The sequence below is a fragment of the Lissotriton helveticus genome, chromosome 10, assembly GCF_964261635.1.
Source record: "Lissotriton helveticus chromosome 10, aLisHel1.1, whole genome shotgun sequence".
Classification (NCBI taxonomy): domain Eukaryota; kingdom Metazoa; phylum Chordata; class Amphibia; order Caudata; family Salamandridae; genus Lissotriton; species Lissotriton helveticus.
The window spans coordinates 506,379,286-506,393,254 of NC_136071.1; the positions used below are offsets into that span (position 1 = coordinate 506,379,286).

The 13,969-nt window shown below is 46.8% G+C and overlaps 1 protein-coding gene across 2 annotated transcripts in view; it reads left to right on the plus strand.

Annotated features, from left to right (window-relative positions):
• The window catches only part of LOC144784313 (ankyrin repeat and fibronectin type-III domain-containing protein 1-like), a 2,450,348-nt gene that overhangs the window by 2,237,702 nt on the left and 198,677 nt on the right, over positions 1 to 13,969 (plus strand). For both annotated transcript variants that reach the window (XM_078663012.1, XM_078663013.1), the window contains 2 exons: positions 4,632 to 4,751; positions 5,952 to 6,167. In XM_078663012.1, coding sequence (XP_078519138.1) covers positions 4,632 to 4,751; positions 5,952 to 6,167 — 336 coding nt within the window. The remainder of the gene's footprint in view (positions 1 to 4,631; positions 4,752 to 5,951; positions 6,168 to 13,969) is intronic.

The window sequence follows — 13,969 nt, forward strand, 5'->3', positions numbered from 1 at the left end:
ACCCAGTAAACTAGGTGTCATGCTTCATCATATGGGTTCTGCTCCTCGTCAGACTGGCGCTGCAATGTCTGACGGGCACCCGAAACCGGGGCTCTTTATCGGAGATCTTTTGTTCCGGCCATATGGTGCATGCGTGTGAGAGGGCGGGGAAGTGTAGTCGTAGCGTGAAAAGGTGAATGATAAAAAAGGTGGGTCAGTCCACAATGTAATTTATTCGCGTGGTTGACTCCCTTGATTAAAAAGTGGGAGGGGAGATAAATGCCCTGGATTTATCCATGCATGTTAACTACTACCCTCTGGTCAGGTTGACATGTTTCTTGCCCAAGTGGCAATTCCTCAGGACCTCAGTAAATAGTACTACACAAAAGAAAATTATGGTGTGGTATACAACCTTCTTTAGTAGGTTATATCGGAATGCAGGCCGGTTGGTCCTGCTGAAGTATTGCGACCCCAGAGAATTCCCTAAGGTGCCACGCAGACTGCTCCCGTGGGACCGGCTGTCAAGGTATGGTACCTCCGGCGGCGCGCGGTCCTGGCCGTTGGAACCTACCCCCACGTACAGCGTCCGAACAGGGCGCAGAGCAGCTGGTGTTTTGTCTACACTTAATAAGATGCATACACGTTTTAACCTCTTCCATGCTAATGACAAGGTCAGCTCGTCATGCAGTACCACTGGAGCTGTGCTTATGACGAGCTGACCTTGTCATGAACAAGGCAAATCTGAAACTTTCAGCACAGGAGAAAAATACCCTGTAGCATTGAAGGTGTTAAGCAATGGAGGGATCTCCCTTTGACGGTTATTGGATGAGAGGCTCTTGTTAAAATGAATATTCTCCCTTTGTTCTTATTTCTATTCTCTAACATCCTGGTTAAGGTCATCTAGTCTTTCTTTGACCAGATAGATCCAGAAATAAGACATTTTGTAAGGTAAGCAAAAAAAAACTAGACTAAAACTTAAAACGCTACAAATAAATGTGGAAGATGAAGATCTTGCTCTGCCTCATTTTTGCTTGTATTATCAAGTTTCACTTATTAATTGACTGAATTATAATAATTCAGAGGATATTTTATCTGCAAAAAGTTTTGGGACTCTGATGCTTAAGGAATCTGAGATTGGTCTTGCTCCTTTCTTACAAATCCCCAAAATACCCAAAAAATGTGTTATAAGTTCCCCAGAGTTATACCATCTCGTTTTCAAGACTCTAGGGAGCCCACAAAATACCATGGCTGCATCCTCAACTGAGTATAGTAGAATGCATACCTCTGGGGCTTCAGTGGTCTATTCAGAAATGTGGTCAGTGGGCTAAACTTGGGTTCCATAAAATAAAATACTTTTTTTAAGTGAGAATTTCTCATCTTGACAGGAAATTATAATGTGCCTCTCTTCTTCAGCTATATCCAGATTAAGAAATTCTGCTCAGGCTTAATGAGGTTAGGGAACTGTGATGGTTCTCAACTTGAGAAAGCTCAACTAATACTTAGAACTAAAGGGCTGGGCAATTGGTATAGGTTATTTAAATCTGTAGAAAATATGCAAATAGTTTTAGATCATTTAGAGAGAATGTTTACATCTACTGTCTCCCACCCTAATTTCCAACAAGGGCAAGAATTTAATAAAATTAGTTATAAGGATGTAATAGCTGCTAATCTAAGGAGGATGGCATTTTTTTGTAAATGGCTGATTTCCTCTACTCCGGCCAAACTCCTTAAAATGTATATGGTGGTAGATCTTAGGTGCTTCAGATGTAGACCGGAAGTTGGGGACTGGATGCATGTGGTATTCAAATGTACCCACTTAATGAATTTCTGGCAGAATGTCTTTGCTGAAATTGGAAGGAGTCTGTCACTTGATCTCTTCCCCGATGCTTCAGTCACCCTTTTTGGCAGAGTGGAAATACGGGATGAACTCACTACCTGCCAGCGTTAATTTATCTTTTTCGCCACCTTGGTAGCAAGATCATTCATTCTTGCCAATTGGAAATCCGAGACTATACCAACAATTTCCCATTGGTTAATTAAAATGCAAAGAGTATTTAGGCCGGAAACTATTTATGAAAAAAGGGTGTTGGGCTCAGTAGTGAAGCTGTATAGAATATGGAAGAATTGAAGTTGAATTTCATCGGGGTGGTTTAAAAAGATTTATAGATAAGATGATCGTAAGCACTTTACTACCTGGAATTAACGTTGTAAGCACTTCATTTGTTTATATGCACTTTGTATGCTATGTTTATATATCTCCTGGTTTTATGAATGTAGAAGTATATATGCACTGTATGTAATGTTTTGAAGATAGAGAGAATTCTTCCTTACAATGACGAAGGAAAATTGACACACTATGCTCCATTGAAAATAAAGATTAAAAAAAAGAAATATATTGATGACAGAAGCAAAAAATACTTAACACTGACGCTATTCATCAGTACTCAAAGGCCCATTTCCCATACATCAACAAAATGGGGACTGTCCTACACATAGGAACAAAGTCTTTTGAATTTATTCCTAATAAAAACTAAAGGAAAAATGGGTTAAGCCAACAATGTTTTGGTCTCTGCTGGGATGAATCTACAAGAAAGACCATCATCTGGAAAGAATGTTTATGAAGATCCGAGACTCCTAGATACTATACTCAGGGAGCGTTTATAGAGGTAACAACCGCAGTTGAATTATGAAATGCAGAAATGAAACACTTGTTTCTTGTCAACGCTTATAACAAGTCTGTATCTCTAAATGTATGGATGGTGCCCGACTATTTCATGGAGACCATAAAGAAAAGCACTGTAGACGAAGGCTTCTTGATTTGCCTTTGCTGGCATGGTTGAATATAGTACGTTTAGCAGTTTGGAAAATGCCATAGTCACAGTATCGGTAGTCCTTGTGCGCACACCGCAAATGTTGGAAGCATAATGATTCAGGCACCTACTTTCCACCAACTGATCCCTTTGCTCAGAACCTCGTTTCACTTGTGCACAGCTGTATCAGCTTCTGATGATTAAATGCCTACTACATATGGGCAGGGAGATTGACCAGTCCCCTCTGCTTCCAGTGCCAGTTTGAGACTACCTCCACACTCCAGGTTAGAATTCCTGTGAGTGAACACAAGGAAAATACCCTGGAGGTTCTCAGAATAGAGGCCACACGCATGACCTCGTTGTTACAGCATGCCTGGTGAAAGTTTCCGACCTTATGGGGACAGATTATGGCACAGGAAACAGACAGGACTCATTATGTCCTTAATCATCTGAAGGCCTAATACCATCTTGAGAGCAAAAGAGCAGAAATTTTTATTACAGAGGAAGTCAAAATAACATGGTTCTATAGGTATTACACCGACCTATACAAGGCAGGGGCCACCGAAGAATCAGATAGGGAAGCTTAGCTTTTTGGCATTTGAATTTCAGAAATCTATACTAAGGATATGGTTGAACTTGAATGACCCTTAGCTGAAGAGGAGGTCCAAAGAGGAGATTTTAAGAGCAATAAAGAGCCTTAAACTATTAAAGGGCCAGTCCCCAGGTGGCTTCCCAATCTGTTTTTATAAAAACCCTTTCACCTTTGCTACTGGAAACCTCCCACAAAACTAATATAGTTTCAAAGGCAGTCCTATCCCCGACCATGACTGAAGCATATAGTAGTCTCATCTGTAAGTTGTAATAGTTTCAGTTTGGAAATGCCAGTACTTTTTAGCATATGTTTCCTAAATACAGATTTGTTTTGATAGGAACAGCAAGACCATTTATTTAAAAAAAATAATAAAACCAGTGTTGCATGCTGTCTGTTTGTTTATACCAATTAATAAACATTTCTCATTGTTTTCACTGGGTATGCTGTAAGTAACCTTCTGTAATAAATGACCATTGTTCATCTTTTCCTTCTTAAGATTATCTTCCAATTTTTGATCAAACCTTGAAATATATTGTATACTGGGCACTGAACCTGTAATGTCATCATTGTGATCTATATGTGGAACCTAAGAGCCTTACAATTGCTTATACTGCGCATGCCTATTTACGTAGGTCAATTTCCAGCAGCAGATTGTTTAACTAAGGGCGGAGTAGGAAAGATCTACTGCTATGCTGTGCATCGACTATCTTTTCAGCTCCAACAAAAATATGTTTTCTTTCTTCTTCATGATATTGCTAATTGTGGTTCTTGTGTCGATTGACTCAACATCTAATTTGATACATCGAAACACTTGCTAGATTTACTGTAGTTACCAGTAGGCGGCTATACTCAATGCAAATACTCAGAACCACATTTGTCAACAAAATCAACAGTTTCAATAGAAAGTCCAATGAGCAGTAGAGAAGCAGGGGTCTATGCTACAACCCACTTCAGATAGCCACTCAATTTCAAGTCTGCAACGAAACACATTGCTTGTTATTACAGTATTGTAGGGCTTGCCAGTCACTGACGATGGGCTTGCAGCCTGGAACGGACATGCCATTAAAGGAAATGCAGGCTGTTGTTGCCACGTACAGTGGGCTTTTCTTGCAAGTGATTAGTTCAAGCATTAGCAGATATGTTCTTGATGATGTTACGAATGGAATTTATTGAAATATTAAAGAATGTAATTTGCTGGATGTCAGTAATTTGGACACATCTGATAACAGAGCTTACATCATATTTTCCAGGTTTCCTGCATGTGGGAAGATATCCTGTGGTTGCGGCAGTGTGTCACTGTGTCGCAGTCATCCTGTTCTTGCATTCTTCAGACGCGGTTCAAGATGCTTGTGGCGATCTCCCAGATGCAGGTGAAGGAACCCTACAGTTTATGTGTGGCCGGTAATTCATAGAGGTCTGGAGAGAAGCATAACATTGTCTGGGTCACAAATTCACAGATGAGTGTTGTGTCATTCTTAAGTGGCTGCTTCGCTTTATAATTTGAAATCATTAGACCGTGGCTTGAGAGGCCATCATCACATTTTCATGTAAAAGATATGAACATATGAGCTTAAAATGACATCGTCATATTGCTTTAGAAGAGGTGATTGGTACTCACTTCAAATTTTCAGATGTTTCCATATTGATCACAAAATAAAAATTATACAGCATCTCATTGGAAGAGCTGGTGTCCATAAGTATAAACTACACAGCTTTGAAATGATCAGGATTCCAATACATCGCATGTTAGCTCAAAGAAAACCATTATTACTTTGATGTCCAACTAGGATTTTATAAAAAAAAAATATTTCACTGGTTTCTTCACCTTCTTCTTCCTTATTATTATGCTTGTTTTTGTCTGGTAGGAATATCTACTTCTTAAAACATCATATTTATTTGTATGTTACTGTCCTTGGTTTTCTTCCATTTATTGTACGTAAGCACTCTCCTTTTGTCTCTATTGATTTAAGCAAAAGCCAACACAATTTACAATAGTATGAAATGTCTTTCAACTAGCATTATTTTCCATGAAGGTGAAATTATGTATACCTAATTGATACTATACATATGTGCAGGGCCGGCTTTAGGGCAGTGTGACTTGTGAGGCCGCATTGGGCGCTGACCTGTGGAGTGGCGTGCTGTGACCTCAGGGGGGGCACTGTGTTTAGCAATATCTTATCATAGGAGAGATAAGGGGCACTTTTGCAGGTGGTAGGGAGAGAATCAGAGAAGACGGTCATGGGACGTGGGACGCCAAAAGTGATTGTTTCATCGGGCCCCCCCGTGCGCTAAAGCCTTAGCCGGCCCTGCATATGTGCTCACTCTTGGTTTTAGTTCTTGTTTATTCAGACAGAAAAAGTAAGCTTTTGTTAATTGTCTGACTTATAGCTCAATTATTTCTATCACCCCATGGCATACACAGCATTTCCACTGGCTCACAAGTGTGTGATAATAATGGGATCAGATACTTGCATGGCTGAGGCCCATGTAAGTTATTTATAGAATTACTTCTACACCTTTCCTCTTCCTGGAACAGTCTGTTTTACTCTGTCATTTCTCCATGTCTTCAGGCTTTGCTGGGAATCCAGGACTTGGGGCAGGTGTACTTTGAACCCATCAAGGACAAGCAAGGCAACATCTTGGTCGTAACCCTGAAGGAGGTGACGCTAAGTCAAACACCAGAAAACGTTCGCTGGACACCTTTGTCTAAGCTTCAGAGTAGTCGGAAATCGGTCTCATCGCCCGAGGAGCCCAATGCCTTGGATGTCCTATTAATAACGCTCCACGTGGGTAGACGCTCATTTACTTAAAGTACAGAGTTGATGGTGGAGGGAGCGTTCAGTAAGAGCAATGTCTTCATTCTGTGCGCCTGGAGTTATCACTTATTCCTGGTCGCATATAAAGCAAATTGAAAGTGCTGTTCCAAGACAACCTTAAGCACAGGTGGAAATTTTCTGATAGAAAGACTTACTACAACTCTAAAAGAAATTCTTATGTCCATGGGAACTTGCTATGTGGTGTGTGAGCACAGTGAAAGTCATATTAGATGTCACTTATGCTGTCCTTAGTGTGGCATTGTGCTATGATTTAGATTGGGTCATCTGGAGTTGACTGATTCCCCCACACAGACATTCATTACAGTGACTGTGCTCAGGTTTGGGCATGAGCAGGGCCACTGGAATTATGCATCCAGCGAGGCAAAGAACTTTCCAATGTATGGGAAAATGTATCACCATCTTTTAGTAACTTTTGATTAATTTGTGGTAGAAACATTTTTGTGGAGTAAAATTTGCACACTATGTAGCAGATGATGGATTATATGACACATTTGCTAAATCTTTAACTATGCAGAACACGTTGCAGCCACAGAATTGCAGAGTTCCAGTGGCCTTGGGCATGAGTGATGACCTAAATCCATCTACCTCTTTTTTTTATTTTTGTTTCTTATTTTTAATGAAAACACACAAACCAAAGACCGGTACATATAAAAATAGAGTCATTGTACAAAATACACTCTCGAATACATACTGGCGTTCTACATAATGCCATTCAGCCCATTGCGGATTGGGGGGTACAAGCAAAAAGGTTTTCGTTATACATTTCCTGGCAATAGTGCGAGACCTGATTATACATCAGCTGCAAATAGACGGTAACAGGTAGTGGGGGATGGAGAGATTTAGAATGTCACCCCTACGGGGGAGAAGCCAGCACCTCTGCTGTCAACTGGGCCATCAGTGCCCGTCTGTCTCTCTGGAGTTCCACCATTGGAGAAATGCAGATGCCTCCTCTGTACCTATTCCATTTCCCCCACTTCTGGTACCACTTTTTGGGGCAACCTCGTCCCTTGAATACTGACTTTTCATCCACCATGGTGCTATCCATGTCGTTTGCCCAGTCAACCAGGCATGGAACTGAAGCCACCCCCCAGTGTTGTGCACTGTTCCGCTTCGCTATGATGAAGCCCATGGGGGCCCATGTTTGCTCAGCCTGAGTAAGATCGGACGCCCCCCATATATTTAGTAAGCATAACTGGGGAGACAACTCAATGGATTTACCTCCCGCCCTCTCGAGTTGACAGACGATTCTCGTCCAGTAGTCGTGAATATGTGGGCAATCCCATATAATATGAAAAAAGGTGCCCATCTGGTTGCAGTGTCGAAGGCAAAGTGTATCAGGCCGTCTACCGAGCCAAAATAGGAGTTTGGCATCGAAATATGCTCGATGGAGGATCTTGAGTTGGAGCAGACGCAAGCGCATCGGGATGGCTATTTCCCGGGGTGAAGCTAGAGCTTCCCACCACTTGTCATCCTCCATATCTCCCAAATCCCTCTCCCACCCCTCTCTAAGTTTCAACATCAGGTCGGCGCGCTTGTTGACCAACTTCTTATAGGTGAGCGAAATGGCCTTGCGGTCCATAGGATCCAACAACAAGCGGTCCTTCCAGGGGGGAAGAATCGGGGAGTGGACTATCACTAGATAGGACGGAGGATACCGCATGAGTGATCTGTAGGTACCTGAACATCTCTGATGGAGCCAACTGGTATTTAGCTTCAAGCTCCGGGAACGATGCCAGCCTCCCCTTGACCTAGATATCTCTGACCGTTGAGATTCCAATCAAATCCCAATTGTTGAACCCCGGACAACAGCTAAGATGACCTCGAAAATCAGGCTCCCACAGGGGGGTTGCCTTCATCAGGCGTCCGCGCCATCCCGATTTTCTGGTGACCTCATGCCAAATCTTGGCCATGCGCGCCGTGGGACCCGTTAAGTTAAGTTTGCGGGGATTGGTATAAAGTGCCCTATTGTAACCGCCCGACCAAGGAGCCAGTGATCCGTGCGGAAATTAGGCTTGTCGTGAGGCTCAAATACCCAGCGATTGATCACCATCAGTTGGGATGCCTGGTAATAAAGTCAGAGATCTGGTAAAGCGATGTTCCCATCGTACCACCCCAAGGTAAGCTTGTTCATTGTGATGCGCGGCATGGGAACCCCGCGTAGCAGTCCCCGCAGTGTTCCATTGATCTGGGAAAAATAAGAATCTGGGATCCGGATAGGTGTATTCTGTAGAACATAAAGAAAGCGCGGTAGCGCTAACATTTTGAAAAGGGATGCACGTTCCAGAAGAGTGAGAGGGAGAGAGCACCAATGCATGGTGTCGGATTTGAAATGCTGGAGGGCTCCAAGCAAGTTTCGCTCGTAGAAGCGATCAGGGTCAGGGGTGACGAAAATGCCCAGATAACAAAAGCCCCGAGGTGCCTCTAGGATATCAAAGCCTTGCGGGCTCACCGGAGGGGAACCCCATAACGCGAACATCTGACACTTAGACCAATTGATCTAATATCCAGAATATGCGCCGAAAATATGAAAAATGTGGAGCACCCGTCGCAGCGACCGCGCATCGTCAGCATATAAGGAGATACGGTCCTCATGAGATGCCGTCCACTTAAATCTTCGAATCCCCGGATCGCCCCGGACCCACACCGCAAGAAGCTCCAAGACAAGGGCGAAAAGCAGCGGTGACAAGGGGCAGCCTTGCCCCGTGCCCCGATGAAGCGAGAAAGTGGCGGAACGGTGGTTATTAACAACGACGTGCGCCATAGGGTGGGTATACAATAACCAAATCCAACGGATGAATTTGGGTCCAAGCCCCAGTCGGGCCAGAACAGCGAAGAGTAAATCCCACTCAATAGTATCGAAAGCCATTGAGGCGTCCAAAAACAAAAGAATCGCGTCTGATCTGGATGGACCAAATCAGCGATAAAGTGGAGAAGACGATTTGCAAGAAGTTTGGCCAGGATCTTAGCCTCAACTGTCAAAAGAGATATGGGGCGATAGGATTTGCACTCCTCAAGAGGTTTATTTCGCTTATGAATGACCACTATAGCCACAGTGCGGAGCTCTGCGGGTAGAACACCGGACTCAAAACATTCAGCATATAGATTAAGAAGATGGGGTGCCAATAGCGTTAACATGGGCTTGAATAGCTCAATGGGAAGCCCGTTAGGGCTCATGGCCTTCCCGGAACGGACATTTTGTATGGCCTTTTGAACCTCTGTTACTGTGATGTCAGCCTCCAAGATTTCTCTATCTTGCAACAAAATAGTAGGAATATCGAGCGTAACCAGAAGGTCCGGAGACAGGAAGGCCTGAGAATTAGGGGAGCTAGTGTATACCTCCTCGTAATGCTTAGCGAAGACGTCAGCTATGAGTTGGGGTACAGTAATCAGGATACCCTCCAATTTTGCTATTGCGCTGACCCATCTAGCTGCCTGTTCCCTCCGTTCGAGCCACGCCAAGAGTTTGCCCGTCCGCTCCCCTTGTTCATAAATCCTATGCCGAGAGGTTTGCAAGCGCGCCGCCCCATCCTCAAAGAGGAGCTGCCGGTAATCCTGTCTCTTGAGTGCCAGACCGTGGCGTATAGCAGGGTCTTGGGCGGCCAACTCCTCCAGACTCGAGACCTCAGCCTCTAACTCCAATACCCTCCTAGTCCGCTCAGCTCTATGTCCCACCATGAGTGATAAAGCCCTGACTGCCCCGAAGGCCCCCCATAACGTCTCCGCAGAATCAATAGATCCAACGTTTTCCGCAAAATAATATTCAGCTTATTTGCGGAGAACATCTCTGATATGCGGAATCTTCAGCACCCACGGATGTACAGAAATAGAGCAGGGGCGTCCCCCAGTGCGAGAGCCCAGGGACGCCAGAACGGGGGAATTGTCAGACATACCACGGGCCAGGCAACTGGACCTAGTGAAAATCTGACCATCATGGGCATGAGTGAATAAATAATCTATCCTCGACTGACTGCCATGCACCCCGGAATGGAACGTAAAGCGAGTGTGTGATGGGTTGAACCATCGGCAAATATCTATCACCCTCAGAGCATTCACAAACTCAGACAATTCTGAACCCCTCGAGGGGTCTCCCCGGGGTGGAAGACGGTCCAAAGAACCATCCATGGTGAGATTGAAGTCCCCACCCAAGACCAACACCCCAAGTGGCAAGTCCAGCAACAGGGTCCCTAAATCATGTAGCGTCAAGCGCTGTAGTCCGGGGGGGGGCATAGACAGAAACAGCGTTAATAACACGCCCTTCCCAGGTGCCCGAGACCGCTGCATATCTGCCTTGGGGGTCAGTCCAGGAGTTATGGATGATGTAGGGGCAACCCTTCCGAAGAAAGATCCTCACCCCCCTGGAGCCCGAGGTAAACCCAGAGTGTACCACCATTTTGTATCCTTTCCTATTCAGGGCACCACAGGAGTTGCCAATCAAGTGTGTCTCCTGCAACAACACCCGGTCAAGCTAGTTGCGCTTAGTGTATTGTAGCACAATGCCCCTTTTAATTTTATCCCCCAATCCGTTAACATTCCAAGTGGACAAATTAAGTGTTAGATCACGGGCCATAGCGTCCAACTAATCGGTGTGAAGTATTGACGGATAGTTGAGCATGGGTGTGTGCAGCTGGGCCGGATGCCCTAAACGCCAATGGCCAGTGAATGGATGGGAGTAATGAAGACATGGACTACATCTTGTACCGGTGTGGAACAAAACACAAACAAAAACAAATGACATACATGAGATTCCAGCAATCCCAGTGATACTGCAACCGAGCGGGATAAGGCCAACAACCAATCCATCATCATCTGTTTTCGAGGTCCTATGGAGAAAACATGCCTAAACAAAAATAGTGCCACAAAGAACACCCCATACCAATCACCCCACCCTCCCCCCAACCCCAACTTGCAGTCCCGAGCCCCCTCACCCTGCCTCCCTGCTTGGCCGTAACACAACCTCCTGCCCCCCCCCCCCCCCAACTAGCAGAGTGCCTATTGCCCACCCTTGCAAGGACTTGTGGGGCTGTGGAGCCAAACCAAGCACACAGCCCCAGGAAAAAACAGCATAAGTTTCAATATTGAACCAAAGCAGCCAAAAGTATTTGCAGCAGAAAAACATTGTCAAGGGCCAAGCACATGCTCTACATCTTCACACATGGTCTACCGGGGAGCAGGCCTTGGTTACGTTCCATAAGAACAGCTAGGACAGTCTACCTTCTGAGAACTCAGAACTGATGCAACATGAGTAGTTAGATCAAACCCCAGTGTTCACAGTCTGACAGAGTATAACGTCCGCCACCAAAAGAAAAATATACAGACCAGTTTATCGGCACCACCCGCCGCCTCAGATAAGTCCATGTGTGGCGAGCCTCCACCGGAAGTTCGGGTATTATTGTCCATCCTCGCACTCCGGGCATGGTGGTGACTTCGGCCGGCCGTTTGCCATCCCTCCAGCCAGTCCCAGGCCTCCTCCGGATTGGTGAAGAACCAGGATTTCTCTTCCGATTCCACTCTCAACATGGCTGGGAACATCATCGCATACTTCACATCCTTGTCATGAAGCGCCTTCTTGACCTCCAGGAAACTTTTTCATTGTCGTTGCACCTTGAGGGTGAAGTCTGGAAAAAAGCTTATGTGACTGTTTTGAAATTCCACTGGCGGGACGGAGCGGGCACACTGCAGGATGACATCCCGGTCGCGGAAGTTGAAGATCTGGGTGAGGAGCGGCCGTGGAGGGGCCCCAAGCCGCGGTCGGCCACCAGGCACCCGATGCGGCCGCTCCACCGAGAAGAAGTTAGAAAGTCCACTTGGTCTAAGGTAGTTGATGATCAGATCTTCCACGAAAAGGTCCACGGACGGCCCCTCTGCGCGTTCCGGCAACCAATAATACGGACATTGTTCTGCCTGGAGCGCCCTTCATAATCGTCCAACTGCCCCTGCAGCTTTGCGGCATGTGATTGTAGGTCTTCCACCTTCCTCTGCAGCTCGGACATATCCTCTACCAGGGAGGTTGTCTTTACTACAACATCCTTGAGGCGAGAGTTCATGGTGCGCATATCCTCCCTGATGAGAGACACCTCAGTGGAGACCGTATCAATCCGTGATTTCAGAGACGTGCGGACGGTAGTAATGGCATCGAGTATGTCCTGCAACATCGGGTCTGTCTTTTTCCCTCTGGATTCAGGTTTGTCGGCAGCGGTGGATCCGCCTTTAGGGCTCGAACCGGATCCGCCGTCCCAGGCGAATTTCGTGAGTTTGGCCTGGAGGGCTGCCTTTGGGCCGCAACCCCCCTGCAATGGTGGGTGTAGAACTCCCTTGCAGAGCTCCCCAATGCAGGATGTAGAGACCAGTTTGTAGTAACAGGAGTAAAAGCACCAGTCGCTGCACTTAATTCCAGATAGTCCGCGGGGGACAGAGGCACCAACACTAGTGTGCGTTAGAGGGATCTTCCTGTCCCGGCTCGTGCTTCAGGCCGCACAGGGTGCGCACCATGGCCATACACCAATGGCGGCAGAGGGGGAAGAGAAAGATCCGTAATACAGGTCCACATAGCAGGGGGGCTGAGCAGCAGCAATCAATGGCGGTCAGATGCACAAGGCCGCAATGCCAGATAACAGACAAGTTAGGGGGGGCACCTCAGTCCCAGTAATCAGGCCCGTGCACACTCGCAACACAGGCCAAAGATGGCCGTTTAACACCGGCAGTAGTGGAAGGGCCTGGGTAACAGACAAGAATGCAGTCCTCTGGTCACCACCACAGACTCCCAGGCAGATGAGGCCTTCCGGAGATCAGGAGCGCGAGGCACTGTCTCAGCCCACAACAGCAAGCATGCGGACAGACTTCGCCTCTCCCACTCGCTAACCGGCGGTAACCCACAGTAGTAGGGCCGGCTCCCTCGTTAATGCGGCTGGGACGCACTCATCGGTCCCTTCTTATCCTCCGTCCACTGCCGCAGCAAATCCCCAGAGGCGCCAGGCACCGCCTCGCAAAGGCCCCAGCGGGCGACAGCCAAAGTCCGGACCGTCCCACAAGCAGCAGCGGGGTGCAGCGCGCTGTTTCACGGGCCCTCCGGTCACTCAGAGAACTTCAGCTCCCGATCCCACTCCCAACCGGGAGGCCGTGCGGCAGCCCTCAGGGCTCTGTCCAGCTCGAGGATGTTGATCGCGTGGCAGTACCTCCGCTGATCATCACTCGGGGACACCACCACATCACTAAGGGGCACCACCACATCACTCAGGGGCACCACCACATCACCCAGGGACACCACCACATCACTCAGGGACACCACCACATCACTCAGGGACACCACCACATCACTCGGAGACACCACCACATCACTCAGGGGCACCACCACATCACTCAGGGACACCACCACATCACTCAGGGACACCACCACATCGACACCACCACATCACTCGGGGTCACCACCACATCACTCGTGGACGCCACCACATCACTCAGGGACAACACCACATCACTCGGGGACACCACCACATCACTCGGGGACACCACCACATCACTCGGGGGCACCACCACATCACTCAGGGGCACCACTACATCACTCAGGGACACCACCACATCACTCAGGAACACCACCACATCACTCAGGAACACCACCACATCACTCAGGGACACCACCACATCACTCAGGGACACCGCCACATCACTCTGGGACACCACCACATCACTCTAATACACCACCACATCACTCTAATACACCACCACATCACTCAAATACACCACCACATCACTCA